Source organism: Leucoraja erinacea, chromosome 8 (genome assembly GCF_028641065.1).
Source record: "Leucoraja erinacea ecotype New England chromosome 8, Leri_hhj_1, whole genome shotgun sequence".
Lineage (NCBI taxonomy): Eukaryota > Metazoa > Chordata > Chondrichthyes > Rajiformes > Rajidae > Leucoraja > Leucoraja erinaceus.
Window position 1 is genome coordinate 56,540,304 of NC_073384.1, and position 19,218 is coordinate 56,559,521.

The following is a 19,218-nucleotide window of genomic DNA, read 5'->3' on the forward strand; positions in this document are numbered from 1 at the left end:
AGATATTCTTGATTAGTATGGATGTCAGAAGTTATGGGGAGAAGGCAGGAGAATGGGGTAAGGAGGGAGAGATAGACCAGCCATGATTGAATGGAGTAGACTTGATGGGCCTAATGGCCTAATTCTACTCCTATCTCTCATGATCTTATGTGGAATTGCTCCTACAACAGCTGCTAGGTTTCTGCAAAGACTGTCAACCATTAGAGGACCTTGGGGTGGAGGAAAGTGAAGGTCGTGGATGGTGAAGGTGCCGGGGAAATTTCTGCGTGGTAATTAGTTGATTTTCACATTTGCCGATGTTCCATGATTGGATACATGGAGTCAGAATATGATATAATCAGCTCTCTAAGAATCCGGAATGGGCAGCTTTCCAACTGTCTATATGTTGAAGAGATTCCAGCTATTTATGTGGAGATTTTCCCAACTTGGGGCCATTGTTGTTCTATAAGTTTTTATCCACAACAAAACCATCACCCACTCGGTGTTACTTGCTTTATGATACCGGCGTTAAACAGTAATTTATCACATCGTTTGCATGGGAGGACAAAAACTTGGGTCTCCATTGAGTAAAACTGGTTAGCAATCGGTAGCATTCTTGATGAATTGATTAAAAAAAGTGGTTTGGTGAAGGGAGGAGAACTGCATTTTTATATGCGATCATAAGAAAGCATTCGTTAACTGCCTATTGCAGCAGTGGTAATATTTCAGTGATGAGAGAGAAAATATAGTTTGTATATTTGAACATGAATAATTTATGGGGGATGTTTATTTGGCCATGAAATGACCTTAGGGGCGAAATTGTAGTGTCTTCCATCTTGTTAATTCGTTCAAAATCGCCCTTTCAGAACGATGAGTATATCCTCTGGTTTTGTTGGTGTCAATCTTTGCTGCCCCGTCATTTGAGAGAAGAAATTCTGGAGGCTGCAATGCGCACAACACACATATCTCTCTGACTGTTTAGACTTAGTCCACAGTTTGCCTTTCCAAATTATCTGGTTTAGGATTACATATTACCTTCAGTTGCTGCTTTGTTTGTTTTTCCTTAAATGGAATGCTGGATTGCATCCAGAGCAACATTCCATGAGCAGAAGGTATAACAAGAACAGACATGATATCTGAAATAGTTTGTTTTCTTCCCCCTAGGAAAGAGAAATAGTAAATCTGCAGCTTGTGGTAACAAGCAAGAACTAAACTGCCATCAGTCAAGGCCAAGAAAGTTAGGCATTGGTATTTTTTGATGAGACACCCACTTTTCTTTGGCATATCTGATCTGCCGCTACACTCATATTAATGTTTTAACAATTGACTTTGCTGCAGCTTGCTAAAGGTCTTCCGGCTCTGGAATTGTATGATTGTATAGGCAGCTGGTCCACACCCCTAAAGAGCTATTGACATTGTTTGTTACAGGATTTCTTAGTCTTGGCATCAGGTTGACGTATTTCTGATCTGCTACCTCATGTGAGGTCCTTGTGTATGAGCTTCAATTGTTGATTTATTTGGCGTGGAGCCCATTTTACCTCTGATTTATGTTGTGTATCTGAGTAGAATAGCCTTTTGGGGTAACTGCACAATTGATTTGTTCAATAGGTAGAAACTGAAGTACTGCAACAAAAATGCCAATTTTTAAATAGAAGGAAATTATAATTGTAAATCAAAACAACCCTTCTCGCACGCTGAGGCCAGGAGCAGAGAGGGAGAAGGAGGCCTCCTTCTGCTGGGTGAGGTGCAGGAAGAGGAGGCGGTGGAGCCGCTGTCGCGGCCGCTGTTGCCGCTGTTCGGGGCCCGTCATTCGCTCCGACCCTTCGTCACCACGCACCTAGTATCTTTGCCATGCATTACAGCCGTCGCTGACACAAAACGTCACGTTCCTATTCTCCAGAGATGCTGCCTGACCCGCGGAGTTACTCCAGTTTTTTGTGTCTATCGGTATAAACCAGTATCTGCTTTCCAAGCCGGGCAAAATGAGTCGGCGTTTAGGTTGCCCGGAGGCACTTTGGGTGGTCAATGGCACCCGGGCAACCGCTAATTTCGAGACCTGCATCATAGACATCTGTACAGATTCTGTTTCACAAGGTCCTAGTTAAATGTAAGGCCTTTCTCTGCAAGCGATGTAGTGTAGTTTCCTATGACTCAATCAAGAGTATTACTAGAATCACCAATGCTGTAAGTATTAAATTTACATGTAAAATTACATTTCTTGCCATAGAGGGAGTACAGAGAAGGTTCACCAGACTGATTCCTGGGATGTCAGGACTTTCATATGAAGAAAGACTGGATAGACTCGGCTTGTACTCGCTAGAATTTAGAAGATTGAGGGGGGATCTTATAGAAACTTACAAAATTCTAAAGGGGTTGGACAGGCTAGATGCAGGGAGATTCTTCCCGATGTTGGGGAAGTCCAGAACAAGGGGTCACAGTTTAAGGATAAGGGGAAATCTTTTAGGACCGAGATGAGAAAAACATTTTTCACAGAGAGTGGTGAATCTCTGGAATTCTCTGCCACAGAAGGTAGTTGAGGCCAGTTCATTGGCTATATTTAAGAGGGAGTTAGATGTGGCCCTTGTGGCTAAAGGGATTAGGGGGTATGGAGAGAAGGCAGGTACGGGATACCGAGTTGGATGATCAGCCATGATCATATTGAATGGCGGTGAAGGCTCGAAGGGCCGAATGGCCTACTCCTGCACCTATTTTCTATGTTTCTATGTTTCTAAGATGGTTTCGCTGATTGTGAGGACAAAAAGGTCAGCAGGAGTTATGCGAAGGAAAGATGATAATTTGCATGCTGCACTTGTGAGATCATTGAATCTCTTACCTTGACATCTCATTTTGGTAATGCAGATCTTCGTGAAGACCTCTCTTTAAGCTTGCATTATTGTCTTTTTGATGACCTCCTCCTAAGAGGATACTCAGTAGAATAAAGTAGTTTTCTATGTTTCTATGTACTATTAAATACTGTTTGAGCAATCCCAATCATATCCATGTGCTTAATTTGAGAAGTGTTTGAGATATAGAGCAGATGCCCTGGTGATATTGTGATGCTTCTGTATGGTTTTGGCATGGAATTAAAAAAAAACAAAATCTTCCACTACGATGGTGCACTTATTGAACATATTCATACACATTTCAGAAGATTTTACTGATTGATTGAAAGATACAGCATGGAAATAGGCCCTTCAGCCTTTCGAGTCCACGCTGAAAATCAATCGCCCATTCACGCTAGTTCTGTTATCCTACTTTTGCATCCACTCCCGACACTCTTGGGGAAATTTTATAGAAACCGGTTAACCTAAAAACCGGCATGTCTTTGGGACGTGGGATGAAACCGCAGGAAAGCCACGCGGTCACGGGGAGAATGGGAAAACTACACACAAACAGCACCTGATGTCAGGATTGAACTAGCTGCACCACTGTGCCCCGCCCTATTTCAGGCTAATATATACAACAGTTTTTCTTGGAATCTCCACATAGCTCTGTCAAAATTTTTACTGTGGCGATGAGAATTCAATTGCCTGAACTCCAATACAAAATCTAGGAAGGTTGGCTCACCTTCATTGGTCGGGGCATTGAGTATAAGAATGAGGAAGTCATATGGCAGCTTTAAAGGTCTTTGGTTTGGGCCACATTTGAAATATTGTAGGCTTTGGAGAGTGCACAGAAGAGGTCTTGCTGAAAGTTGTGTGGATTAGACAGTTAGAGATTAGTGATAAGGTGAGTGGCCAAACTTGGATTGTTTTGTCTGGAAGATCAGAGTTTGAAGAAAGACCTGAGAGAAGTATATAAAATTATGAGAGGGGTGGATAGTGTAGACAATCAGAACCTTTTTCCAGTGTGGAAATAGCAAAGTCAAGAGAGCATAGTTTTAAGGTGAGAGGGGTAAAGTGTAAAGGAGATGTTTGGGACAAGTATTTTTACACACACAGTGGAATACTTTGCCTGGAGTGGTGGTGGTATGATAATGGCATTTAAATGGCTTTTAGATAGCCAGATAAATATGCAGGGAATAAAGGATTATGGATATGGCAGGCAGAGATAATTAGTTTAACCTAGAATCCTGTTGGACATTGTGGGCTGAAGAGCCTTTTCCAGTGCTGTGCTGTTGTGTTCTATGTTAATTAAAACCAATGATCCAATATGCCAATTATTTTTTCTTGTTAGCCTGATGGATGTGAGTTAATTAAGTCATCAGCTGTGTTCGTTTAAAACTGTTGGCACCTGAAGTTTCGGGTGGGTTTTCTTGAATATTACTATTAACTCAGTTAGTTGTAACAGTTATTTCCATAACTGCAGATATGATTCTTGAACATGCATTCTCTCCAGCTCTCTTGGTTTACTAGACCAGCAATTGGATTAGTAGCAGGTAGATTATTATTATTATTATTATCTCAGTGGCTGAACTAGAATGGTGACCTGGCAGGGTGTGATTAATTGTTTCTGCATTCCATTATGCTTTGAAGTCGTTTGTAGAATTTTGCCAATCAGTTACAGAAGTTGAAATAAAGGAATTTATTTGAGCCCTAAAGCAGTTGGGAACATTTCTTGTCTGGCATTGAATGTTTAGATTGCCATTAAATGTTTGTATCCCAGCGCCGATCTCAGCTGCTTTTAGAGCAGCAATCACTGATTCAGAATATTGATCTTTTTGAAGGGTTATGGTTCCTTTTGAGGGCCAGATATCTAGTAGGAATTTAAACCAGTAAATTCCACCACATCTTGGATTGGGATTTTAAACACTCTATCCTGGAAGTCCGCAGGGTGCTTTGTCTGACATGAATTAGTTTGCTACCTTTTGAGGCTTTAACAGTTAACGTATATAAACCTCCAGTTAGCTCAGGTACTTGCGGCCTAAATTATGACACACTTTTCACCTTTACAGTACTATTTCCAAACTTTAGAAAATAGAATAAATGATCAAATTCAGATGTAAAATAAAAATCTTGTATCAAACATACTTTCTGTAAATCAGGAAAAAAAAGAAGGCATGAATGTTGAAAACAAAATGAGAAATGTCATCAAATTATACTCCCATGTACTTCGATGTCTTTTAGTTTAGAAATATATAGCGCGGAAACAGACCTTCCGGCCCACCAGCGATCCCCGCACCCACTAGAGAATATTTACAATTTTACCAAAGACAATTAACCTACAAACCGGTACGTCTTTGGAATGTGGGAGATCCTGGAGAATCCCCACGCAGGTCATGGGGAGAACGTATATATTCTGTACAGACAGCACCTGTAGTCAGGATTGAACCCGGGTCCGTGGTGCTGCAAGGCAGCAGCTTTACCACTGCACAACCATGACACCCCTTCTAGCAAACTGGAAGACTTGGACATTCAGTATTACACCTATCTTTGGTACATTTGGGCTCACGTTAGGACCTCCGCTGGGTAAGTCAGAGTTCTGTTCCTGAGAACTGTTCATAACCTGAAAAGTTCACAAGGTGCAATTATGGCCATGAACCAAGCATCCACATGGCAGAAGATACCTTCCCCCCCCCCACCCCCCCACCCCAGAAGATCAAGATAGTGATTCAGCTAGTTCCAGGCACCCAGAGTTGATCCTGACCATGGGCACTGTCTATCTGGAGATTGCACATTCTCACTGTGTGCAGGCTTTCACTTTCCTCCTGTGACCTGTATATATGCTGGTAAATTACTTGGTTCCTTAAATGACCCTTTAGGAAAGTTAAGAAGCAAAAGGACTGATGAGCCAAACAATCATGTCTTCTGTCATTAGTAATGATGATTACGTCCAATTATCACAAGAAAAATATTGTTGCACTGTTCTAGAAAAGTATGAGATTTTAAATGATGCATTCCTACTTTAAATATGCCATGGATACATTAGACAAAAGTATTCTTTGAAGTAGGTAGATAGCCTAATTCCAAATGCAGTTGTGGTATCATTTTTTACTTTGGTGACTGCCCAGAAATTACAAGGTGATGTGGCATGTGGGAATAGCTCAGTTGGCTAACTTGGTTAGCATGATGGTTGGGCATGTTTGACTTATGATCTCCCCTGAAGATTGTGCACAGATGCTCGCAATACAATCACTCAATCTGCGTTTGGCTTCTCCAATGCAGAGGAGGCCATTTGAATTTGTAATTTTCCTTTCACATTTCCTTGAAGAAACTGACCAGTATCTCTTGTCTGAGGAAGAGTCTGGATACGAAATGTTATCTATCCATGCTCTCCAGAGATACTGCTTGATTTGCTGAGATACTCTGCGTCTTTTTTGTAAATCGTCATTTGCAGTTCCTTGTTTCCACAGTATATTTTCTTCACCATTCTTGCTGCACCTTCCTCATCTAGTTATTAATAATCAGTGTAGATGCTCTTGTAGGTGGTAATTTTGAAATTCCAAAGGCAACAGGAAAGAAAATGTAGAGCATGCAGGAATCAGCCCTTGTCTAGTGTTTGAACAGAACACAGACTAGCAAATGTGAAGTATTAAGGATCAAAATATGTCTTTGTGGCAGTGAATTATCATTGAAAGTCTTGGAAGTCTGGGAACCTCAGCAAGATGGATTGCAGTTTAAACTAGAATGTTTGGCCTGCCACGTAATCGTTAAATGTGGTTGTTGTATCGTATGCTCGGATTCTCAGAGGAGCTCAATTTGCAGTGCACATTTACATACCATCTGATCATCTGATGGGCATTCTGCTGATGATAATGTCATTTAAAAAGGGAGCATTTTTCTGTGTTTGCTTGGGACGATACGACAATTCTAATTATTTTGAAGTTTACATTGCTAAGAGAGAGAGCAGATTCTTCCTTGAGTTGGGCACTGGCGGTATATTGTGCACGGAAGGATTTGTGACAAATCTTTGTGAATTACATTTCCAAGTTTGTATGAGATGGATGAGTGAGGCTGTAGAGTGGGTATTGAATTTTAATAAAAATGCATAGAATCGTAAACTGAAGAATGAGCTAAAGCTCAGATGATTAGTATCATTCCAGAGATTTCTCTGCTATGCATTTGCTCTGTAAGTCACAGTGGGATGGCTCATTTCACCTTGACAAGGGTAGATTATCAGCTCAAAGTCTGAAGAAGTGGAAATCTTTGGTTAGAATGGAATGAAGATATAACGTGCGTGTTTCAACATCTTTACTGTATGTTAATTGTGTTTTTAGCATCTTGATTAACGTGTGTGTAGCCCCTTAGAAGGCAAATGGAAACAAAGAAAATATTTGAAATAGTTTGCGCATTGATTGAAGGCGAAGACGCCTGGGTGTGTGATGTTGCACTCCAAGAAGCACACGGTCCTTCACAAATCAATCAACTAATTCCAATGGCAAGGGAACTAAGACAATTGGAGCTGATAGATCTGTTACATAGATCTACTAAGATCTATGCAACTGTTGATAGATCTATTAAGCCTGTAAAGTTGCAGCAAGTAGGAATGTAATTGTTCTGGTTTATATCTGGTGCATATCACAAATACTCTTGACTTTTGAAGCATGAAATAGTAAATGTGAGTTGTTTACATATTAATAATGTGGCATATTCTGTAGTGTTGCTCTTGGTAAGCTGAGTCATATGAGTCAGTTGAGTTATTGTACTAGGTGTACAGTCTAGTTAGAGCTGGTGTAGAAGGTGGCTTTCTTTTCTTTTCAGCTTGAAAGTTAAATTGCTGGAAGTAAACTTAGCCTGAGGTTAGCTAATTACCTGGTGGGTAAAATAGTAATGAAACAGTATTATGAGTTTTAAGTTTCACCTAGTCTTTTAAATGTGAACATTTCATGCATTTTGCATCTGTACAAGTGTTCACCAGCTGAATATTTTATAAATATCATAATATATATATGTATATAAAAAATACATATATTTTAAATGTACTTACTCATTTTCTCAGGATTTTCGCAAATGTACTCATCTCAGGATGAGTATGGCAAGTAAAACCCATCCTCACTTGCCCTTGAGAGGTTGATGGTAAATTGACACCCTGAACCATTGCAATTCATTTGTGAGCCCCTATGCCACAGTTGGAAACAGAGTGTTCGGATGTAGATCCAAGGGAAAAAGTTGCTGGAATAGGTTCACAATATTTTTTTAAAAAAAATCCAATATTGTCACAACAAGGAGCTCAAGAAGTTAAACTGATCTTTTCGATGAGATTGACAAATTGTGATGCCCATCTATTTAAATAGACAAGTAAAGGAGGTAGTTCTCATGACAGTGAAAAGCTTTGTTTTGCTTTCTATCCAAACAGATCAGATATACCATACATAAATATAATCAAGTCAAACTCGAGTACGATAGATAGTGCAAATGGTTCTCAGCATTGTGGCGCATCAGTTCCATGGGCAAGGTCCAATGTCCTGCATGGGGTTGAGATGGATCGGACAGTGGCCAAGCTTATGGACCATTCAGAGACCTGATTACACTGGGGAAGAGGTTGTTCTTGATTCTGGTGGTGCACACTCTCAAACTTCTGTACCTTCTGTTACTCCTGTTAACCAACACCAAAAGCAGGTACATTTTATTAGCTGTTTGAAGTTTGTTGTAACAACAGATAGAAAATGGCTTTGACAAATCATTGGTTTCTGCAACACTTAAAAGATACATAATACTGAATCAAATAAATCAGCACATGCCATTATTAAATTGTGACTCCTGCACTATCTAATTGTGACTCCTGAGACCATCCTTCAGAAAGTATCCTCACAGTCAAAGTCATTTTTATTTGTCACGTCAAAGTCAATTTTATTTGTTTACCCGAAGGTGCAGTGAAATGAATTTGCCAGCAGTGGTACACTTAAAAAGAACACACAATACAAAATAAGATTTAACACAAACATCCACCACATCCTTCTTCACAGTGGTGGAAGGCAACAAAGTTCAGCCAGTCCTCCTCCTTTGTTTACCCTTGGTCGAGGCCATAAACCCTCCATAGTCACCACTACGGATGGCCCGATGAACGGGTCCTCTCGTTGGGATGATCAAAACTCTGACGTCGGGACGATCACACCCACTCTGCCGCTTGGAGGTCCCGAATCGGCACTTTCCTACTGGAGATCGCGGCTTCAGGATGTTATAGACCGCAGGCCGGCGGTCGGAGCTCTTCTCTGGCGATCCCCGGCAAGGGATCCCAGACTCCGGGTGGTAAGTCCAAGCCCCGCCCACGGCTAGAAGCTCCGCAGACCACAGCCCCATGATGCCAAATTCACCAGGCCTGCAAACGAAGCACTCTGCTCTGCCGACCCCGGGCAAGGGTTCGCCCCGCTCCGCGATGGAAAAGTCCGCGCTGCGCCTGCTGCTGATGCTTCAGGACCGACTCCAGGAAAGGCCGCTCCAATCCATGCTGTTGGGCCGCGAGGGAAGCGATATAGAAAAAGTCAACTCTCCGTTGAGGAAGTGACCAAAAGCGGTTCCCCCCCTTTCCCCTCCCACCACCCCCCACACAAGACACACCAAAAGACTCCTAAACTAACATTAGATACACCAAAAAAAAAGTAAAAATAACGAACACGCTGCTGGCAGGGCAGCCGACTCGCAGCGCCCCCACCTATGTCAAATTGCAGCTTGTAATCCTGTATTATGTGATGTCAATATTTACTGAATCTGATCATTGTGCTAATGTAAACATTGTGAATGCAATGCATATTTTACTATGGTGCTCTAATTGTAGTTATTCTAGCATAGAATGTGTTCGTCTTTTGAACATTATCTTCTGAAAGTGTAATTAAACAGAAATATATAGATTTTATTCTTTTCAATTTAAGAATTAAAAAGGAAAATCTGAACTGTTTGATGAAGCATTAATACATAAATATGTCTCTTGTTGGTTGTGGCTAAGCATACTTAAATTAATAGGAACATTTATTATTGATACATTATCACATTTTATTGGTAAAATATCAACAAAAATGTTTTCCAGTGATCTTACTCCATTCATTTGTACCTGTTGAGAAATTGGCCCTAGTAGGGCCCACGTGTGTGTCAGACTGCCAGGCATTGCACCAATGAGTACTGGACACAGCTTAGTGAGGAAATCCAGACGCCTGCCATAACAGGGAACATCAGGGGAATGGATGATGGCATTAAGAAGGCACTAGGACCAGTCCAGAGTAAGACAGCCCCCCTCAAATCCTCCACTGGGGAAGTAATCACAGACAAATACCAGCAGATGGAGAGATGGGTGGAACACTACTCCGACCTCTACTCGACAGAAAACACTGTGTCCCCTCAGCCCTTGATGCAATCGGGTGCCTGGCAACCATGGATGTGCTAGACACAGAGCCGACGGTGGAAGAGCTCAGCAAGGCCATTGACAGCCTGGCCTCAGGCAGGGCCCCAGGCAGCGATCGGATTCCCCCTGACCTGATCAAGCATTGCAAGACTACCTTACTGCTTCCTTTGTATGAAGTCCTCTGCCAGTGCTGGCAAGAAGGAGCTGTACCGCAGGACATGAGGGATGCCACGATCATTACCCTCTATAAGAACAAGGGCGAGAGAAGCAACTGCAACAACTACAGAGGCATCTCCCTCCTCAACATAGACGGCAAGGTCTTTGCTCGGATCATCAGAAGCTGGCAGAACGTGTCTACCCAAAGTCACAGTGCGGCTTCCGAGTTGGGTGGTCTTTTCCCTTCGCCAGCTCCAGGAGAAATGCAGAGAACAGCGGATGCCCCTGTATGTTGCTTTCATTGACCTCACCAAGGCGTTCAACCTCGTCAGCAGAGATGGCCTATCCAAGGCTCTGCCAAAGATCGGCTGCCCACCAAAACTGCAGAGCATGATAAAATCCTTCCACATTAACACTAAGGGGACAGTGCAGTTCTATGGCAGCTTCTCTGAGCGCTTCGATATCCGCAGTGGCATCAAACAAGGCTGCGTCCTCGCTCCCACACTCTTTGGGATTTTATTCACTCTGCTCCTGAAACATGCCTTCGGCACTGCAACTTCTAGTATGCAGATAGAGGGGATCCATCTGTGTATTAGATCAGCTGGCAGACTCTTCAACCTCACCCACCTCAGAGCCAAGACAAAAGTACATGAAGCTCGCATCAGAGACATGTCCCGCTGAGTTACTCCAGTATTTTGTGTCTATCTACTGTAAGCTTTGTGGTCTAAATAAATATTGTTTTCTTTAGTATGAATTGGTGTTAATATAGTAAATAAACCTGTTCCAACACTGCAACATTTCTATCATTTTCTAATAATGGTTTGATTGGAGGAGGATAGAGCTGTTTTATGCTTTTGCCTTTGCAGGATCCGATCTTTGCAATATAACATTTCTCAAATGGCTTGTCTTTCAATCTTGACCGGGGTAAGGGCTGTTTGAGTACCAGAGTGCCTTTGTTCCTCTTCATGTGACTTTTCACATTTTTCGACTAGCACTAAATTAAGGGGGGAACTGCATCACAAAGCCCACAACAAAGGCTTTTTGATCAAATAGGATTATGTTTCCAAACAGTTTCTTTTCATATATTGAGCCTGTTTTAGTTGTTACAGCGTGCTTGCAGTGTTTTGCTAAGTACACAACAATGACTGGAGATCAAATGAAAAGCTTTAGACTAGAAGCTGATAAGTGACTAGTCCTTCGAAGTTTTACAGTTTTCGAGTATAGAACGCACATTTTGTTTAAGTTATTCATGCAAACACTGAACAGCCAGTTTACTGCATGTGGGAGTTTAAACAGCTTTTGATCGGAGTTGAAACATATTTAATGGTCCATTGGTCAAGTCGCACTCCCACCTTCCCTCAGACATTGATCAATGTGTTGTTCATCTGGATCTGAAGGACCACAACTTTCATTGTAAGGCTAAAAATGTTTTTGTTCTTTTAGTTGGGGTTTTCCATTCCGTGCTTTTATTCAACTTTTTGGAAGAGCTCACCTGTTCATTGTTGATCTGCAGCTAACCAGCTAGCATCACATCAGAGGTTTAGATAGGGCAAAGTATTTCTGGTAAATCATTTACTCGAGCTAAACCCGTCCCAAATATATTAAGTACTCAGCAGTAAATTAAGCAGCTCTCGAGGGGTTGTTAAAGAATCTCAAAAGTGTTTTCCAAAGTGACATTTTAACTTTGTGATAAACAGGTAATATATTTGTGTGATCAGAAACATTGATTGCTTCTTATAGAGACTTTGATGTGCTGGACCATCACAAATACTTCACAGCCAGTGAGGCATCTTGGAAATTTCCATCGTGTTGGGGGAAAATGGTGGTTAAATTGTGCAGAGTAATTCCCACAGATGTTGCAGTACCAATGAATAATAATCTGCCTGTTGTAATGTTGACTGAGGGATAATGAAGACAGAGAGGAATAGCCCACTTATGGTCCTGTCCCACTGTACGAGTTTATTCCAAGAGCTCTCCCGAGTTTGCCCTGATTCAAACTCGGAGATTTACAGTAATGGCCGCTCGTCGGTACTCGGGGGCTCTCATGGATATTTTTCAACATGTTGAAAAGTCTTCCCGAGCTTACTTGCCTGCCGTTAGTGAGTCTTCCCGAGTTCCTGCCGCTAGTGTTACGAGCCGCTAAGAGACGTCCCCGAGCTCCGACGTACCTGCTACGTCCAAACTCCATGAGTTTGCTTTTTTTTAAACTCGGGAGAGCTCTTGGAATTAACTCGTACCGTGGGACAGGGTCATTACACTTACCCAAGATGGCAGATACAGCCTTAATTTACCATCTCATCTGAATTATGGCATTTAGTTTAGTTTTAGTTTAGAGATACAGTGCAGAAACAGGCCCTTCAGCCCTCTGATTGTCTGTGTCGACCAGTGATCCCCGCACATTAACACTATCCTGCACACACCTACACACACTAGGGTCAATTTACATGTACAGCAAGCCAATTAACCTACACACTTGTATATCTTTGGAGTGTGGGAGGAAACCCAAGATCTCAGAGAAAACCAACGCGGTCACAGGGAGAACGTACAAACTCCGTACAGACAGCACCCGTAGTTGGGATCGAACCCGGGTCTCCAGCGCTGCAAACGCTGTAAGGCAGCAACTCTTGTGCTGCCCAGTTTCACGAGTCTTGCAGTGAATTCTCAGTGTAGATTAATACAAAAAGATGTCGGCTGGGAAATGGGATATCTGTACTTTGGCTATCCAGAGTTGGTCTCAGTATTGGAACAGTTTGATGCAGAGCTTCCTTTGGTGTTGCCAAGATCACATTTTAAGCCCAGTATTATATGAGAATGTAGAAGGAATTGGCTTCTTGAATCTGTTCTAATTCCATATAACAGTAACAGTGATATTTCAGTTTGTCCCAACATGCATGACATCTATTTATTTTGCCAAATATATTAAATTATGAGAACTCGGGTTAAGATAAACCGCAAATGTCATAACATCGTCTTTAAAATGCTTGTCATTCAAAAGCTTACCTACCCTCAAGAATTGTGGATCTTTTTAGAAAACATGCAGCAATATTTCATGATAACAATATTTTCCATAAGTTTTCAAAGCAAGTACTTGTGGTTTAAGAAAACTTCCAGATATTTGAATTTTATCCTTTTGTTTGGAAAGATGTAGCACTCTGGTTCTGACTGCTCCCAACTTTATTTTCCACAGGAAGCATCAAAATTCTTAAATGTCATCGGGAAAGGGACAGCTGTTGTCACCCTGTGCTGAGAAGAAGCTGTGAGGCGACTGGCAAACTGTTTAAGGGATTCATTTCTGAGGGACTCTGCTTCCAAAGCGAGTGAGCTATGCCTTTCAGGCTGAAACTAAGGAGGACCAGACGCTACAACGTCCTGAGCAAGAACTGTTTTGTGACTCGCATCAGATTGCTGGACAACAATGTCATCGAGTGCACGCTGTCTGTGGAGGGCACGGGGCAGGAATGCTTGGAAGCCGTGGCTCAGCGCTTGGAACTGCGTGAGGTGGGTGAACCTAATTTATCGATCCACTAAATGTCAATTGAACATAATGATACCACAGTATAACATGTTGTTCTTTTAAATTGATAATGTGGTAGTTGTCCAAATGGCCACGTATTCACTTGAAGGATTTATTTTTCCACGGTGGAAGTATTTGAGTGAAAAAAATTAGGAGAGGAACGAGGCTCATGAACAGAAGTGAATATATTGACTCGAAATGCTGGCAATTACATGCTCTCTTCCTCTCTATTATCTATTTGTTCATGCAGGATCAATACCTTTCTGCCTTTATTTAAATTATACGCAATTACTGTAGGCTTAGATTTGTATTGAATACTGATTTATTATCATCCTTCAGTACTTCTGATGATATTTTATCTGTAGGCAAAGCTGTTAAACATTTAATATACACAAGCAATTATTTGCATATCTGAGTTCTTCATACTTCTAAAGGACCATCTCATTGTGACCTACAAGATGCTCAACAGAGCAGATTCGAACAAGATCAGTGAGGCCAAACAGCAGTGGGGAAAAAAAGGTTGCTAGAGTGTGGGCAAGTTGGGCCGAAGGAGCTGTTTCAACATTGTATGACTCTATGACTCTAAGTTGCACAGTGAGGGGGAAATAGCTGACGGTTCCGTATAGAATTGCTCGAAAGGTGAGCATGATCTGGACAGTTGACATTACATTGGTTTCAACATAATTGTAATAAGCCTGCAAATGACATCTGTCCCACAAACCTGCTGACTGTCACCATGTTGTAATACTCGCTGCAGGATTCTTTAAATTCCTTTTCACTTACAGTCAACCCCTACGATACAGTGATTAGTGTTCCTAGAAAACAGACCAAATGCGTGATATTTAAAAAGCTATTAGATCACCACATGGTTATGTAGGAATGGAGGGATCTGGATCATTTGCAGGCAGAGGAGATTAGTTTAACTTGGCAGGTGTTCAACATGGTTATGTTGGCCGATTGGCCTGTTTTTCTTCTGTATCCCATAGTGAGAAGAAGCATGATGTGCACGTGGCAAGAAATGTGAATTGGAAAAAAGATTTTTCACATGAATTCCATGAGAGCAAACTTTATTCCATATCTCAAATATATGGGTAGTGTTTAGTGAATTGAAGGCAAATTTCCGTAATGTGAATTGCTGTAACACCAGTGGCCTGTATGAGTTTTTGGTATATGGTATGCTTGCCTTCATTGCTGGCGTATTGAATACAAGAATCAGGAAGTCTTGTTGCAACGTAATAGGACTTGGGTTAGGTCACAATTGGAGTATTGCATGTAGTTCTAGTTGCCCCATTACAGGAAAGATACGGAAGCGTGCAGAGGAGATTTACCAGAATGGATGGAATAGTGGGTTTCAAAGGACTAGAGACTGCAGAGGGTTTTAGCCACTGGGAGAGGTTGGATAGACTTGGATTAGTTTCTGTCGAATGTCAGAGGTTGAGGGGAGGCTTGGTAGAAGTATATTAAATTATAGTAGGCAAAGATAGGATAGACAGTCGCAGCCTTTTTCCCAGGGTGGAAATGTCCAACACTAGACAGCATAGTTATAAGGTGAGAGAGAAAAAATATAATGGGGATGCGCAGGGCAAGTTTTTTTACAGAACATGGTGGGGGGGCTGGAACGCATTGCCTGGGGTAGTGATGGAGGCAGATACGATAGTGGTGTTTAAGAAGCTTTTCGATAGGCACATGGATTTGCAGGAAATGGAGGGCTATGGATCACTTGCTGAAGGGCCCACTCCTATGCTGTACTGTTCTATGTTCTATGAAATCTCTTGCGATAATTAACATTTGAAGGTTAGAGACACCACACTAGTAAAAACTGACTTTGGTATCATTGATGTGATGGGAAGTAATTAAGTCATGTCATTGGAATTGACTTTTTGGATAGTTTTTCAAGCAGGTTTACTCAGTATCTACTAAGCAAGTACCACACCATCATAATAGTGAGGTGGTGCTAAAATAGGTTGGCTTCTGGACCAGTGAAATGCTGAGTACCACATTTAACTGTGTACACGGGGTTTATAGAAGATGTTTAGTTTGTACTTGAGCATCAAATATCCTCAATGTTAAATTTACAATAAAATAGGCAGTACTGAAGGTTTTATTTAAATGAAGCAAATATTTGTTTCTCAGTTTACCCAAACAGGCAAATCATAAATCAACAGCCATGGATTATATACGGCCATTCCCTGATTGGGAAGAAATCTTTCTGATATATTAGAGAGACATGTTTAAATAGATAGGTAAAATCATCTTGCCATGGTAGGGGAATCAAAAGCAACAGCAGAGGTCTAAGGTGAGAAGATTTGTAGTTTTAAGGGGCTGAAGGGTATTTTTTTTACATACAGGGAGCGATTGATACATGGAACTCTCCACCAGAGGTGGTGGGGGAATCCGATACAATCACTATGTTTCAGAGACATTTGGACAGACAAATGTGCAACTTTTTCACCCAGAGAGTTGCGAATATGTGAAATTCTCTGTCACAGAAGGCAGTGCAGGTCAATTCACTGGATGTATTCAAGAGACAGTTAGATTTGGCTCTTAGGGCTAACGGAATCAAGGGATATGGGGAGAAAGCAGGAACGGGGTACTGATCTTGAATGGCGGTGCTGGCTCGAGGGGAAGAATGGCCTGCACCTATTTTCTATGCTTCTATATTAGTTGGGAAGCTATGCATGATTGGTCAATCGGGTTGAGCGGATTGTTCTTTGGGTTTGGTTGTTGGGTGCCAGCAGAAGAACAGATGGGAAAGATGCGGTTAATTTGCAGAAGACATCAACCAGTGATGAAAATTATGTTGCTCTGTGCTTTGTAGTTCTGCTTTTGCATGTCTGCGTCTGCAGGCTATGGATGCACAGATGGGAGTAAGAGTTGCTGTGCTTTTCGGAATGCCTGTTGTGTTAGGGTTTAAGCACACAGTGACCCAAAAGAAAAGCTAAGGGCATCACTTTGCACGTAGTTTCCACAGATTTGCTTCCTTTGTCTCACTCAGCTCCTCACAGAACCGGGCACAGGCAAATAACAACATTAATATAAAATGGGTTGAGGTGGAATTTCTTTACTTTTACTGCAAAATGAAACACCTGAATTGGGTGATGTAAAGAACCATGCAATGTGTTCACTTTTTAATTTAGTTGGCAGCTACATAATACATGATTATAACTGGGTAATGACATGCTAATATCTCTTGCAGTTGTTACATCGTAATGCATCGTAATACATGTCAGTAGGTGATTTTCTCCAGTGATCAGTGATGTCCCTTGTTTGAAATGTAGGAAATTGTACCCTGAAATGGGGGGACTATGTATAAACATTACTGTAATTTCCACATGGTGAAACCAAAATGTGTAAAAATGGTCTTTAGTAAAATCTAATAATGTGCACTTTAACCACATTTGATTTTTTCTATTTTAGTTCATTTAAAAATGCAGACTATGAAAGACAACCTTTGGTTGGTTTCAGTAATATATTGAGTTTTGTTGATGATACAAAGCTAAGTGGGACTGATAATTGTGAGGAGAATACAGAGATACTTTAAAGGATTATGGATGGTCAAAGTGAAACAGTGAGCAGAGCTGGAACATATTGTGGGAAGAATTCAAGACATCCACTTTGATTTTACAAATATAAATGCTTTTTATTTTGAAGAAATATTATTTTAAATCATGAGAAACTGATAGGTTTTGATGTTTAGAAGGACTTGGATGAGCTTGTAGACAAATCATGGACTGCTGGAGGGGCAAACTCATGCTGGTCATTTTGATGAGAAATTGAGTGGAAAAGTAAAGGCATCCTGCTGAAATGGTACAGGATGACCTTGGTGAGAGCATGTGTGTACAGGTATGATTACCTTACTCAAATAGTTTTGATCGGGATTGCAACAGTTTCACACGGTTATTTCGTGAGATGCAGAAATTGTACAATGAAATTATATTAAGCAGGCTGAGCCCATGCTGTCTAGATTTTGAGGTGATCTTATTGAAAGACACTTTTTTTAACAAGGCTTAACAGGAAAGATGCAGGAATGATGATATCCCCTGGCTAGAACGGGATCATATTCTCACAATAAGGGTTGGCTATTTAGCACAAAGGTGAACAGAAATCTCTTTATCCTAAGGGTAGTGAAATTTTTGGTTGTTATATTTATTTAGGACCGAGGTAGATAGATATTTGGATATTGAGGGACCTAGGGTGGATGTTGGATAATAGAAACGTAGAAAATAGGTGCAGGAATAGGGCATTTGGCCCTTCGAGCCAGCACCGCCATTCAATATGATCATGGCTGATCATCCAACTCAGTATCCCGTACCTGCCTTCTCTCCATACCCCCTAATCCCTTTAGCCACCTAACTCCATCTTAAATATAGCCAATGAACTGGCCTCAACTACCTTCTGTGGCAGAGAATTCCAGAGATTCACCAGTACCCCGTTCCTGATTTTTCCCCATATCTCTTCATTCTGTTAACCCTAAGTGCTATATCGAACTCTCTCTTGAAAACCTCTAGTGAACTACCCTCCACTGCCTTCTGTGGCAGAGAATTCCACAGATTCACAACACTCTGGGTGAAAAACTTTTTCCTCATCTCAGACCTAAATGAACTGTGACCCCTAGTTCTGGACTCCCCCAACATCTGGAAAAAATGCCTGCATCCAGCCTGTCCAATCCCTTAAGAATTTTCTATGTTTCTATAAGAAACCCTCTCATCCTTCTAAATTCCAGTGAATATAAGCCCAGTCAATCCATTCTTTCATCATATGTCAGTCCCGCCATCCTGGGAATTTACCTGGTGAATCTACGCTGCACTCCCTCAATAGCAAGAATGTCCTTCCTCAAATCAGAAGACTAAAAATGTACACAGTACATCAGGTGTGGTCTCACCAGGACCCTGAATAACTACAATAGGACCTCCTTGCTCCTATACTCAAATCTTCTCGCTATGAAGGCCAACATGCCATTTGCTTTCCTCACTGCCGGCTGTACCTGCATGCTTACTTTAATACATCAGGTCAAGTTACCTGAATGATGTAGAAGGCATGACAGGTGGAATGGCCTGCTCCTGCTATTATTTCATATATTGTTGTGCTTCAGCAGTATCACTTGTGGCAGTTTTTGCCAATTAACATTTTAATTTTACTCTCTTTAGGTCAACACATCAAACAACAAAACACTTGTTAACCAAAATGAGCAAAGGTCTTGCACTGTTACCTGAATGCAAATTGATATGCAGCGTTTAAAGTAATCAATGTTTGTGTTACTAATGTAGTTCCAGTGTTTGTATGCACTTTTGTGTTTCTAGTACACATCAATTGTTAAGATTTTCATTTTCAACATGTTTTGCTGATTTGGAAGG

The 19,218-nt window shown here is 41.3% G+C and overlaps 1 protein-coding gene across 2 annotated transcripts in view; it reads left to right on the plus strand.

Moving 5' to 3' along the window:
- LOC129699727 (tyrosine-protein phosphatase non-receptor type 14-like) overlaps nt 1–19,218 on the plus strand; it is a 183,488-nt gene that overhangs the window by 56,138 nt on the left and 108,132 nt on the right. For both annotated transcript variants that reach the window (XM_055639749.1, XM_055639751.1), the window contains one exon: nt 13,538–13,848. In XM_055639749.1, coding sequence (XP_055495724.1) covers nt 13,675–13,848 — 174 coding nt within the window. In that variant the 5' untranslated portion in view covers nt 13,538–13,674. The remainder of the gene's footprint in view (nt 1–13,537; nt 13,849–19,218) is intronic.